Source organism: Crocuta crocuta, unplaced genomic scaffold (genome assembly GCF_008692635.1).
Source record: "Crocuta crocuta isolate KB4526 unplaced genomic scaffold, BGI_CrCroc_1.0 scaffold422, whole genome shotgun sequence".
Classification (NCBI taxonomy): domain Eukaryota; kingdom Metazoa; phylum Chordata; class Mammalia; order Carnivora; family Hyaenidae; genus Crocuta; species Crocuta crocuta.
The window spans coordinates 1,180,599-1,195,373 of record NW_027529554.1 but is presented as its reverse complement, the minus strand read 5'-3'; the positions used below and the strand labels follow the sequence as shown (position 1 = coordinate 1,195,373).

General features: G+C 38.3%; 1 protein-coding gene across 1 annotated transcript in view; it reads left to right on the top strand.

The window, feature by feature from the left end:
- SPMIP2 (sperm microtubule inner protein 2) overlaps positions 1-14,775 on the top strand; it is a 94,505-nt gene that overhangs the window by 49,463 nt on the left and 30,267 nt on the right. The window contains exon 3 of the mRNA XM_077761464.1: positions 1,805-1,863. Coding sequence (XP_077617590.1) covers positions 1,805-1,863 — 59 coding nt within the window. The remainder of the gene's footprint in view (positions 1-1,804; positions 1,864-14,775) is intronic.

Below are 14,775 nucleotides of genomic sequence, written 5' to 3'. Positions count from 1 at the left end.
GAGAGACTATACTAATCAGTTGTTACCTGTTTCTATGGAAATGCTGAATTAGTTTTTGATTCAGTCTTTCTTTTACTCTTATGAATCACCAATAAAACAAAAAAAATATTTCTTCTTGATTCTGAATTTCTCTAGATTTAACACCACAGGCAGCATGACTGTCCAAGTAAATTGTAATGGATTTCATTAATTAATTAAGATGAGAAGAGTCAGTTTATTTTAGGTAAATATTTTATGACATTATATGTACACTAATAGCTCTAGGAGAAAAAGGTGGCAAAAGAATCTGTTGCTTCTTTCTCTTTCTTCCTTTCTTTCTCTCACCCTCCCCTTCCTTCCTTTCTTTTAAGTAAACTCCACACCCAACGTGGGGCTCAAACTTACAACCCTGAGATCAAGAGTCACATGCTCTACTGGCTGAGCCGGCCAGGTGCCCCTGTTGCCTGTTTCTAATAAAAGTCTTTCCAGATTAAGATGAGACAGTTTTTGATTACTCAAAATGAGAACAAAGATCAGAGAAGATTGTCCATTCCTGGAAATGTCAAAATGCTGATGATAAAGTTATTTATAAGTTAATAGATAAGGTCAAGTTTTAGGGTCTCACATGTCAGGAATCAACTGAGAGACAAAGTTCTACCATGATCTTACCACTCTATACAGATGACCGCTTTTCACATTTTCTCTGGAATAATGGGATAACCATGCATTTAAATCTTGTTTTTCTTGTCCTTTCCTTTGTTTTTGTATTTCACACATGAATATTAAAGAGCTAGAAGAGACCAAGGTTTCATTTTCATCCCTGAGAAGATGACTTACGTAAATAGATCTGCTTTGTCAACACAAATAACTCTGAAGGACTTGATCAGCAAAGTCCTAAAGTAAGCTTGAAGGAAAAGGAAGAAAGGGGGAAGATTTAAAAAAAAAAAAAGGACTAAGTAATGCCTCCAACGTCGAAATTATAATATAATTTTGCTTCTCGTTGAGATGTTATGAACATAGCATCCCATATCAACATAAGTGAAAACTGCATTCCAAAACTAAAGCGAAAAACTTTTGATAATCCATAGCATGGTTGCCTAACCCAAGGATGGAAAATTCAGCAACGATTATAGACGGAAACGCTTTTCAGTATAAATTTGTCACTCCTATTCTCCATGCTTATTCATTAGATGTGCCATCCGTTGGCTAGTTCCTGGGGCAAAGTAGCCCATATTGAGAAGTCATTTTTTCAGTGATAATAGATCGTTTCAGTGTACAGGAGAGAGTGTGGGGATTATTGGGTTATTGTTTTATGTGGAACTGGTTCTATGCTACAAAATATTTTATCAACATTCTAAATTTGGCTTTCTGAAAGGAGTTTTCAGATCTACACTTTACACAGGCTGTATATAAACCAGCTCTTTCCTACATGATTGTCACCACACTTGCTAAATCTATGAAGAGAAGGTGAAATAAAAAGAGCTAGACTTTCGAGTCTGAACCGGGGTTTAAAATGCCTGCTTATTTAGAGACAGAATCGTAAAAACAGAAAGGAGCTTAAAGACTATGGACTATACTCTTCCTGCTGCTAAGATCTGCCCTTTTACAGACGGGGAAAGTAAGCACACAGGATCATATTTATTGTGCTTCTTGTATTTTTTTCCCTCAATTCACAAATCAAAAGGCTATGTTGTTTTAATTGTATTTACCATTTCTATTTAACTTCCCAGACCGACTTCCTTTTTGACTAGGAATATAGACTGTTAGACATGTTGGTATCAATTTGCCCTGGAATCAGGTTACATTAGTTTTCTTTCTTTTACAGTGTGGAGAAATAAATCAAGCCGCTATTGATAAAATAGGACACAGATACCAAAATCCATGGTAAGCACATGCTACTCCATTTTAAATTAGTTAATTAGCTAATTAATTGATGTGTTTCTTCCCAAACTAGTAACAAGGTTAATTTTTTTTTTTAACTTTTAAGTATATTGCTGCTTTATTTCTTTTTATTTCAGGTACATTTCTTTGTAAAGCTATGAAGTTTTATTCCTAACAAAAACACAATTCTCATGGTCTATTAAGTTTAATCAAGGGGCAGAAAGAGGGGCAGAACAGGCAGAGAGTAAGCAACTGTTAGAATCTAGTGGAGAAAAAGGGAACCAGCCTGCAGCTATTAAGAGTAGCCAGTGGATGATAAGGTAGAATTAACTATATAAATAATGCTTTCTGTGAAATAGCAACAATATAATCTTTTTTGGTTTAAAGAAAACCCTCATTGCATGCTGTTGGCCTAGAAACCATAATCATGGGTAACCTTGGTTAATAAATGTAATTCTCCTCAAGTCACACATCCGCTTGAATTCATGCTATCTTAAGGCAACTTGAATTAAACATGTCCACCTCAAGGTATGTTAAATTACAGGAAAAGAGCAAAACCTAGGCTTGTCACATATAATTCAGCCTCCTAAGAGGGAAGGGATCAATCCACATTGCTCTTATAAGACTGCAGATTCAATATGTCTTTGTTATCCTTAGATTTTTGGAGGTGAGAGTTTCTGGAGCCTATTTCACTCATTTTTATTTGTTGAAGGACACAGCTATTATCATGTGCAAAATTAATGAGTTCCAGCCTCTTTTGCTCTACAACAGCATACATTACCAAAAAGAGAAAAGCACCTCAAACCCCATGTCAAAAACCTACTAGTTACTACAACACAATCCCAAGACAACAAAAGATCTCATTGGGCAATTCCTGTAACTTACAAAGCAAAGCTTATGTTTAAAGCAATAGAAAAATAGTTTTAATTTATTGCTTGCAAAGCACATGTTCTCATTAAAATATCCACCTCGTTTGTTCAGATGACATTGTCAGCGTCTATCAACAATTGCTCTGTCAAATATTTCTAAGCCAAAAACCTCATTAGAGGCCACTGAAAATCAAAGAAACTTCAACAAACTTTGGTGATAGAAGTATGAAAATCTGCTGTATGTATTTAAACATATAAAACTAGTTAGAAAGTATCTGAGAGGGGCACCTGGGCTTGGTTGGTTGGGCATTCGACTCTTGATTTTGGCTCAGGTCATGATCCCAGGGTCATGGGATCAAACCCCATGCTGGTCTCTATGCTCAGCATGGATTCAGCTTAAGATTTTCTCTCTCCCTCTCTCTCTATGCCCTTCTTCTTTACTTGTACACACACTCTCTCTTCTAAAATAATAGTAATCATAAAAAGAAAGTATCTGAGAAATATTGAAGCTTTGACTACTTTCCTTGGATGAAAGAATGTTGGCTATATTCATTTTTAGGGAACATGATATGGATTATGCCAGGTCATGACATGCAAATGTTTATAAGAAAAGACTGTACTTAAGGAATTGTGGATTCAATTGAGAAATTGGAGATTATATATATACTTGTATAAATTACAAAACCAATCTGCATATGTTAAATACCAACTGCATAATGAAGACAATTATAAAATGATAACTAGAAAAGTTTAAAAGTTTTCAAAGTTTATTTTTATCTGAGAGGGAGAGAGAAAGAAGGGGAGGCAGGGGCATGGAGAGAGAGAGAGAGAGAGAGAGAGACTCTTAAGTAGGCTCCATGCTGTCAGCATAGAGCCGTATGTGGGGCTCAATCCCACAAACCATGAGATCACGACCTGAGCCAAAATCAAAAGTCAGATGTTCAACCAACAGAACCTACCCAGGCACCCCTCTCATGCTCCTTAGTAGCTTTTAAACATTACAAATATAATTCATGTTTGTGGCAACAAATCAACCAATACAGAGGTTTACTAAGAAAAAGTTAATATCTGCTCTATTCCATCCAGTTCATGATAAAATGTTTTATTACAAAGGATATTTATGGGATATAAACAGAAGATTTGGTTTTTCTAGGAACACTACTGGGACTGAAGGTCACAGAAATATTCACCAAGTAGGTAATTAGTAAGGTGACTTTGGAAAGGTGAGCCTAAGATATTCCCGGCAGAGTGAACAGCAAGAGTAGACTCCAAAGTGGGAAAGAGGAGATCAGATTAGAACCAGTGGGGCTGGACTATGGAGACCAGTGGGGGAGAAGCAAGGTGAGGGTCAGATTTCACAGAGCCTTGTAACTAGGTTAGGGACTTTGGATTATAACTTAAGAACAAAGAGAATTCATTGGACGATTTAAAGTAGAAAGCAACGTTGGGGCGCCTGGGTGGCTTAGTCGGTTAAGCGTCCGACTTTTGCTTAGGTCATGATCTCGCGGTTCGTGGGTTTGAGCCCCGCGTCGGGCTCTGTGCTGACTGCCAGCTCAGAGCCTGGAGCCTGTTTCAGAGTCTGTGACTCCCTCTCTCTCTGACCCTCCCCTGCCCACGCTGTCTCTCTCTCTCTCTCTCTCCTAGAAATAAATAAAAATAAAACATTTAAAATAAAAAATTTAAAAAAAAGTAGAAAGCAACGCAATCTCATTTTTAAGATCACTCTGGAATGTTGTACTGCTGTATAGAGAAAGAATTGAAAGGTGACAATGACTTGTAGGAGGATCAGCAAGGAGACTATTTCATTTTTTACAGGCACATCCTGAGTTTTCAGTATGACTCACAAACAAACCAAAATAAATAGTGGTTATGGAGGCTATGGGGGGAGAGGAAGGATCTGAGTTGAGTTTTCAAGGAAGCGCAGGCTTTAAATAAATGAAAAAAAAGAAGAAGAATAGACGTTATTTGCTATCATCATGGAGAATAAGAATGCATTCAGCACTCTGATGAAGCAGGTTTTAACATTATCTTAATTTTACAAGTGACGAAATTGAACTTCAGAGGTTAAGATCCATGACCAAGGGTCACAGCACAAAATATTTCAGCCAAGTTGACTGGTCCCATTGATCTGGGTTGGGATCTGAGCTTGGACGTTTTAAAAGGGCTCTCTGAGTGATTGCAATGTGCAGCCAGGGTTGAGAACTGCTAGTGAAAACTGAAGAAAGAGGGGACTGAGCCTTGGGGGGTTGGGGGGAGCAGGGGGTGTGCCCACACTGGGGACAAGATGAATGAAAGCTACAGTAAGAGAAAGGGGCCCTGGAGGAAAGGCCGTTGAGACAATACAAGGCTCTAAAGCCAGTGAAGAATTATAAACAGAGGTGTTTAATACAAGGAAATGGAAATCCAAGAAAACAATACCAGACAAATGTTTGGAAGTTATCAGTGGTCTCAGAAAGAGCACTGAAGGAAGGGTAGGATGATTTGAGTCAATACAACCAGCACTAAAGCATTTTTGTCCAAAAAAAAAAAAAAAGAAGAAGGAGAAGAAGGGGAAGAATTTTTGTCTGCTGACATAATGGAGGCAAGTCCACTCTGTTTTTAAGGCCAGAAGTCCAGTAAAGGACAATTAAAGGATTTCCTCCATTCTGAGGCATACTTTTTAAACTTTGGCTTTTTCGAAATCAGGATGTGTTTTATAATAGCTGTTTACAAATGTAGTATACAGATGCAGTGCCTTTTTTTCCCCCTTCCCACATAAAGCTATTATTAAATCAATGGTGTTATACAATTTATTGCATCCTAAAGACCAATAAAGATATACTTTGACAAACATGAAATGAAAACTTGCTCTGTGCCAGGTGCTCAGGATTAAAGAATTAATAAACAGCATCCTTACTTTCCAAGTCACAAAGAGAGAGAGAAAGAGAAAGATGTAAACAGAAGATTTTTAAACAATATACATTGATGGAGAACAATTGTAGTAACTGGGTGTGGGTTACCTCTTTTTACCCTTCTGAATTAAAGAAAACATTCTCTTGTTTCAAATATCTTGTTTCTACAGAAACAAGATAATATGACCCAATTGGTTCACTCATTTTCATATGGTCTCTTCTATTTGCAATTGGGTGTTTTACATTATATACAGACAGTATTTCTAATTTCAACAAGAAGGATAAAAAGCACAGATAGGAAACAGAAGAATAGTTTACAATCAAATTAAGAGGTCATAAGAGAATGCCCTGTAAACAGTGAACCAGCAGGGCTTTTCATTTTAAGAAGTTAAGTGAGTTCTGCGGAAGCTGCATGCTGTTACTGAAGATTGTGGGGCAATCTGTTTTCTTCTTCTTTTCCTTACGTTTCACACAGTGCTTGGCATGTATGGGCACTCCATACATATTTGCTGAGTCAGATACAAAAGACAAATCCCAGTTCTTATACTCATAATGGTACAAATTGGTATAGACCAGGTCCAAGAAGCCGGGGGAATTCAAGCCATGAGGGCTTCCTGAGAGATGAAATTTAACCTGGGTTCAGAAGAAAGATTTTAGGAAAATCTCTGGCTGCCTCCTTGGGTGGATTTTTTTATTCATGCAAATGAAAAGACTTGCTGAGGTGATTGTATCAAAAGAATTATTCACAGGTAAATCATTCCAGAAAGGAGCTGCTGACCTGTCTCTGATCTAATGTTGCCTCTTTGCCAACCAGGGCCCATGATATTGGCCACTTATTTGCTAATTTATAGATTTATCTTAGGGATAATGCCGTAAGGAACACTTCAGATTCCTGTGGACAGTAGATGGGGGTGGAGGGCGGTTGTCAAGAAGGCTGTAAATTCCAAGGTAAAGCCCGGCAAACATGCTGTTCACCATGAAAAGAAGAGCAGCATGAGTTTTAAAGGATCAGAAATAACGACAACCTTCTCTATCTTTTCATTTACTTGAGAGTCACAGAGACACAACTCTTTTCAGAATGTTGACTCTCCCGATCTGTTTTCTTATTGTCTGCCTTTTCGTAATGACAGGATTTGCTAGTCAGCACCATCCTCAAGAGGTACACAGCATGGCATCATGGAAAGAGTGCTGAGTTGAAATTCAAGAAAGCTGGTCTTGCTAGGAATTTATCCTTCCCAAGGAAATAATAAAGGAGACCACAAAGGTTTAGCTAAAAGGAAGTCCAACAGTGTTTGCAGTAATACAAAGTCAGAAATAACCTAATATCTTCCAGATAGGGGATTGTGAACAGTTATAAAGCAGCAACACAGTGATTAAAAGCCTGGGCTCTGAAGACAGACTTCCTAAGTTCAAGTCTTAGCTTTAACACCTATTAGCTGTGATACCTTGGAAAAATTATTTAAATTATTTATGCCTCAATTTCCTAATTTATATAATGATGGTAGCAGAATCTACTCCATTGGGTTACTGTATAGATATGCTGTTACATACAAAGCACTTACAATAACACTTGTGGGGGTGCCTGGCTAACTCAGTTGGTAGAGCATGAGACTCTTGATCTCAGGGTTGTGAGTTTGAGCCCACATTGTGTGCAGAGATTACTTAAAAATAAAATCTGAAAAATATAAAATAACACTTCATACATGCCAAGTACTCAGTAAATAGTGTGACCATGTAACTTATCACTCAAAACAGGATACTTTTGAGAGTAAAACAGAAAACTAGTCAAATGGGTCACCTGAACAAATCTGGCCACTCTATTAATAAATGACATGAATAAATAAATTATTAAATAAATGAAGTACATTGAATTAATGTAGCAAATGCATTTATTAGAATTCCTATTGTATATATTGTCAGCTAAAAACAAACAGGATAGAGATTTTGTATGTATATAAAATTCCATCCTATATAGCTCAGTTAATCTCCCTAAAGTAGAACAAAAAGTCCAAGAGATGGAAAAGAAAAAATGGAAATATATGAAAATAAGAAATAAATTAAAAGCAAATTAGTTGAATAACTGCCCAATAAGAGATCTAGAAAGAGACCAGAAAAAAAACAGAAAGAAATCAATAATACAAGAAAATTTCTCCGAAGAGAATAATATGAATTTCCAAATTGAAAGTTTCCATCAAAGCCAAATTTAAAAAATCCAAAACAAAACAAAATATATCAAGCCATGTCACGTGAAACTTGGTTATCATTGTAGGGATGAAGAGACCATTTTAAACCTGTGGAGAGGACAAACAGGATATATACAAATGATCAGGAGTCAATAAGTTATCAGACTTCTTGACAGCGATACCAAACTCTAAAAGACAATGGGATAATGCCTTCCACATCTGACAGGAAGTGACTTTCAAACTAGAATTCTATACCCAGCCAAACAATCAAGAAGGAAGGTAGAAAAAAGATATTCTCGAGCACCTGGGTGGCTCAGTCAGTTAAGCTTCTGACTCTTGATTGTGGCTCAGGTCATGGTCTCCTGGTTCTGGGTTCCAGCCCCCCACCTCAATCCCCCCGTCGGGCTCTGCGATGACAGGGTGGAGCATACTTGGGATTCTATCTCCCTCTCTCTCTTTGCCCCTTCCCTGCTCTTGCACTCTCTCTCTCAAAATAAATAAATAAACATTAAAAAAGAAAAAAAAACATTTTCAGGCAAATATGTACTAAAAATAAATGCACCTCAAAGCATTCTGGACCAGGAAGCAACTGGAAAATATTATCTAGCAAGACAATGGGGGGGTAAGTCAAGAAAAGACAAAAGAAGACAATGCAAGAAACAGAAGACTCAATGCAAGAAACAAATTTCCTTTGATAGGCAAAGAGAATTCTCAAGGTGGTGTTAAAGGAACATACCAGGAATGTGGCTATACGGGGCACAGAGATCTATGAAATCAGATAGGAATAAAACAAATGGGGGCTTCAGAGAGAGCATTTATTGTATACAAATATTGTGTTAAGTTCCAAAAGAACTAAATGAGCTAAAGAGTGGTTGCTTTTAGAGAAGAGAACATTGGGTCAGGAAGCAGGGAGAGAAAAGGAGCTTTGTTTTAACTATGAGCTTTTCAGTACTATTTATATGTATGATGTACCTATACCTAAATTACTTCTTTAAAATTGAAAACACTTAGCACCGCATTATGTACAGTGTACAAACATTTTATTTTGATAAAAATAACAGTTAATCAGTATAGTCGACTAGAATTTTAGTAGTTTGGGCTCCTAAGTTGAAAAACTTTCTGTCTAAAACTAGAACTTTTGGTATTAAACAAATATTCACTGACCTGAATAAACAGGGCTTTCTGTTGATTCAGAAAGGTGTAACATGTGCTTGTATCTGGCATTAGTGAGAGGGTGTGTAGAAAATTGCTTGTTTTATTCCATAATCAAATACTGCCAAAACCAGATGTTAAACTAGCACAGACTTAATGACAGCCACTATTTTAAAATATATTGGAATATAAATGTGTGCCTTTTTTCTTGGAGCTGTTTTCCTCAAAACAGCCATAAATCTTGACAGCTTTCTATTTTTAAGGCTGTCAGTGCTTGGCCCATTGGAGGATTTCCGTTGAGTGTTAAGTAGCAATATTCGGCAACTTTTGAGATCATCCGCACCTGCTTCTATTTCGGCCTTTTTGATCCATTACCTAAAAGCTGCCTTTGCACTTCCTTCCACCAAGCCTCCTCCCCTTCAGCCTCTTCTTCAGCTGGGGTGGGGGGGGGAAGGCTCTCATTGAAGCTGCAGGTGTTGTTAGGTCAGCACAGAACCCCCACAGCTGTCACCGCTATAGCGCCACATAAATAGCAGGTGCCCATTTACGTATTCAATAAATGTCCAACGGCCAGCCGTGTGCCAGGCACAGTGCTGGGTCTGGGGGTTCCGTATGAACACAACATATTTCTTGCCGTCTCTACATTCTATCAGGAAGGCGGGGCAGAAACAACCTAATACACTATAATAATTTAATTGCAGGATGTGCCATAGGGAGAAATGCAGGATGCATGTAAATGTTTCTTGTGGAATGAATTAATATTCCTCATCACAGGACGGAGCACTCACAGCAAAAGGGCAAAATGCAACCATTTTGGAAAATCTAGTGTTTTTGCAAGAAAAGTGAGCCAAAGAAAGGAAGGTGCTGTTACTCTTAAGAGGAAACTTACTAGGCTATCACTTGATGCCCAGGTGTTCATTTCAGAACGTGGCTCTTCACCACGCATTATTCTCCATATAATTTATGAAAGATATGGGTGTCTGAAGTGTGTAAGAAAGAGGCACTGTCAATTCCCTGGCCTATCATCTAGAATTTCTCAGCATTTCAGATATCAGAACTGTAGCTCTTAGAGTCTGGTCAGAAGACCACGGTTACTGAGAGAGCAGCTGCTAAGTCTAACAGCATGGTTTATGGCAATGAAATTCAAGCATGGCTTGCAAACTAATAGTAAACAGATGAGCTAAAATTTTAGGCCCAGGCAAATAGGTTTATGTACTGAAAAGAGTACAGAAAAACAAGGATGAGTTCTGTTACAAGTGTTCGGCATGTTTTTATTTCACTATTACCTACTCAGTTTGGTAAAGCCGCAAACATACCATGATTGTGGTAATTACAAGCATTCTTACATCACCAACATTTATATAAATGCTTTACAAGAGATCAGTAGTATCACTTAGCTAATATCTGTATCACCCGGATGAAGAAACAGAATAATAATCACTCAGCCCATTTAATGTGCATTACTATCATTTCTGCTTATCATTATTTCCTTTACTTTTTCATAAGCCCACTCATAATTTTAGGCTTCTGTAACTGGAAGAGCAAGATTTTGAAAATGGACAGGGTTGGGATTAATTCTCTCATCTCACACAATAAGATTGTGGATCTTATATTGTCATAAATGTAGATGCTCTCTGAACCTCAGTTTCAAGGAAAAAGGGGATTGATAATCTATCTCATAGGGTTGTCCTGAGGATGAAGAGTATTACAGTGTGTGTAAAGTACCCAGCATGGATACGACACACAAAAGGTTAGTTCCCTTCCCTTTTAACAAAGTCTCAAAATGACCACAGGATTAGTCACTTTAAGCCTTTCTATTCATTTTTGAAAACTATCACCTCAAAATTAGTTCTTTCATTTTAGTTTTTTTTTAATGTTTATTTTTGAGAGAGAGAGAGAGAGAGAGAGAGAGAGAGAGACAGAGCATGAGCGGGGGAGGGACCGAGAGAGAGGGAAACACGGAATCCAAGGCAGGCTCCAGGCTCTGAGCTGTCAGCACAGAGCCCGACATGGGACTCAATTCACAAACTGCGAGATCATGCCCAAGCCTAAATCTGATACTTAACTGACTGAGCCACCTAGGCACCCAAAATTGATTAATTCTAATTTTATTATCTTCCATAAAATCTGTCAATGAGTACTAGACTGTTTTAAGAGATATTTGCTTTCTGCTTTTAAAAAAAAAGTGATCATTGGGGTGAATTGGTGGCTCAGTCACTTAAGCATCCAACTCTTGGTTTTGGCTCAGGCCATGATTCTGTGGTTCATGGGTTCCAGCCCCACGGTGGATTCTGTGCTGTAAAGAGCCTGCTTGGGATCCCCTCTTTCCTTTGCTCTCTGCCCCTTCCCTGCTTGTGCTCTCTTTCTCTCAAAATAAATAAATAAACTTAACTTCTTTTTAAATAAAAAAAGGATCATTAAAATTTTCTTCCATCTTCCTGGTAGGAGATCAAACAATTTCAAAGAATTTGATTTTGGAAAAACTTCAGCTTTTTGTAGTGGTTAATTTAGTATCTGTGGCATATCATTTCTCATCAATGTCAGCACTAGGCCTATGACTGGTGCATGTCCCCAAACATTTATTGAGCACAGTGATGGGGAAGTCACCTACAGTACTCAGATGTGCTATTTAAAGACCAAAAACAAAACCAAAAAAAAAAAAAAAAAAAGACTGGTAAAAATCCACAAGAGTCCCTGGAGCGGGGATGTTTTGAAATTATTCATAATCAGAAGAATAGCTCTTGCTCAACATGAATTTTATTCCAAATTAAATAGTCTCCTTGATATTCAAAGAGGAAATACCCTTTTCTGACTACTTTGTTTTACAGCCTTTAATTGGACCACTCATTTATTGAGTAAATAAATCAATAAATATGTTTGGGGAGCTGTTCCTTTCCATCAAACAGCTCACAGTGTAGTGTGGGAAATAGACATACAGATAATTTGGAAACATGGCCAGAACAATGCTATAGCCACACAGGGGTATTATGCATATAACCCAGCACAGGGGTGAGGAGAGGCATTACAGAAGGCTTTCTGTGGAAGAGTGTGAAAAGGTGAGGTTAGGTAAAAGAGAATGAGTAGCGATGCAGGGAAGGAGTGTTTTCAGAAGAGCAGACATCAGTAATAGACATTCAGCAGTCATAAATAACATCGATGGAGGCATAAACGCTTCAGTGTTCTTGGGTCCCACAGTGTAATGAATGGGGGGGGGGACAGGGAAACCCAGAATTGCAGTCAGGTGTTAGACTATGAAGAGTTCATTTTTTTAAGTTTGTATTTAAATTCCAGTTAGTTAAGATACAGTATATTAGTTTCAAGAGTTCACTCTTGAGTTCTGACTTTTAGAGGCTAGAGAACTTCAAGAAGGAACTTAAATTTTATCCATCTATCCTTTCTACAACAGTACTCGAAGTGGTAAAGTCATGTTTAGATTTTGGATAGGGGATGGATATGAGGGGGCATTACTGGAGACAGGGAAGAATGGTCAAGAGTCTGTTAGGCCCAGGAGAATGATGGCAATCTGCAGGGATGGGAGTCAAGATGGAGAGTAGGGAACCAATTCCAGAATTAAAAAGGATGAAAATTGTCAAGACTTAGGTATCAGGTGAAGAAGATAAAAATAATGCTAGAGGCAGTGACCACTCCCAATTTCTAGTTTGAGTGAATAATTTTTATTTGAGAGAGAGAGACAGAGAGAGAGAGAGAGAAGTAATCTTAAGCAGGCTCCATGCTCAGTGTGGAGCCTATCGCCGGGCTTGATCCCATGACCCTGAGCTGAAACCAAGAGTCAGACACTCAGCCAACTAAGCCACCTACAGGAACCTCATGAATGATTCAATAGTGGACCAACTCAGAATAGGCACAGAAGGAGCATCTCTATTAACGGGAAGAAGGTGAGGAGATGCTAAGTTCAGGTGACTGAGAAGTTCCAGTGGGACATCCAGTAAGAGGCAGATGGATAAATATATGAAACTAGTTGAAAGAACTGTGCTGAGGAGTTCTTTCTGTCATCATAATTATGTTGTATCTGAAAATACATGGGTGGATGAGAGGAGAGAAAACCAGAGGAATAAAGACATAATTGTAGGGAATTCAAACTCTGTTTGAAAAAGGAGAGGAACCATGAAAGAAGACCCGAAAGAAACAAAGCACAACCAGGAGAATCAGATGTCCAAAGTGAAATAAGATGTGGACTGAACAATGTCCGCTGAAGAAAGTAGACAGGAAGTCGTCAGAGACCATGGTGAGACCAGAACAAATAAAACAATTTGGGAGAATGGCAAGAAGACAGGGATGGAAGCTCAAATAGTTGTGAGGGGGGGTGAGGTATGAATGGGAGATGAAATGGAGTCAACAAGTACAAGGCACAGTTTTGGAGAATTCGGATGAGAAAAGAAGAAAATATTAAATAGTAACTAGAGGAGGTGAGGGGCCAAGTGTAGGCTTTTTTAGGACAGGAGAAATGTTATCCTAGAGAAGGCTTCAGTGCTTCGGAGCAATATTCTTGGGTGAGTGGTGATGCAACTGTGGGTTTAAAATGGCCCAGGTCAGTGTGGAGACCTCAGATGAGGAGAAAAACTCCCCCAATCCCAGAGACTGATAGGAAGGAGATAGGATTTCCTCAACTGTATAGGTGGGGATGTTCTTGTACATGTAAATGTGGTGGCGGTGGCTGAACGAGTGTAGAACTGATGGCCTCAGTGTTCTCCATGGAGTCTTCTTTGTGTGTAGATTTTTTTTATGGTGGTTAAATATACATAATGTAAAATACTATTTTAATCATCCTTAAGTGTACAGTTCAATGGTCCATGAAGTGTTGTGCAAACCCCTGTCCTTGAGGACCAATGAAAGTAGTGGGAATGAGATATGAGCAGGGGTCTTGAGGAAATAAGGAAGGTCTAGGACAGCTGTTGAAGATGTCCACTAAGGAGAAGTAAAAAGCTTGCTGTTCTGTACAGTAGCGAAGGCTCACCTGAGGTTGGACACCACACATCTACATGAGCAAGGATATCCAGTGTCCCATGGAAGACTAATCCGCCTTGACGTAGGAGCCAAGAAAAACTGGAGTTGGGGCAACTACTCACATTTTGGAAAAGGCAAATTATATCTATACCTCATAACATACAATAAGATAAATTCCAGATGGACCAAACAATTAACTACTTTAAAAGTGAAATGATGTAGAATAAAATATACAGGAACGTTCATATTATGTTTACATTGTCTGAGGGTACAGACGTCAGGCTGTAGCGTTAAGCCACAGTCAAGAGTTTAAGAGCGTACTGTTCATTACTTTACCTTTGAATGTTGCCTCATACTTATAATAGGATCCTCAAGAGCATCTTGTGGTTATACTAAAATATTAGAATTCAATTTTCAATAGTATCATGCCTGTTTCTTATTCCATCCAAACTGAGGACAAGTAGAGTGCTAAGGAAATAGAATTCCTGCCCTCAAAAAATTCTCATATAGGGTGAAGAGACCCATAAACAGATAATTATACTAGAGTATATTAGGATGCAGTGATAGAATATCAAGTCAGTCGATATTTATTGATTACCTATTTGTGCCTGACTAGGTCTGGTACTGTGTTATACTGTGTTTATACATTAACAAAGTGAAAAAATGATGTGCAATGGCTTTTACAATAGGGAGTATTTTAGAGGGTGTGACAAAAACATGTATCTGGGGTATGAGACTTTGAGGGAGGATCAGGAAGTCTCCCTAAGGTCCCCTGAGCTTGAAGGATGGGTTGAAATTAGCTTCCAGAACTGCTGTTTTAAGATCCCAAGATGCTATCACTTTAGAGACGGCACT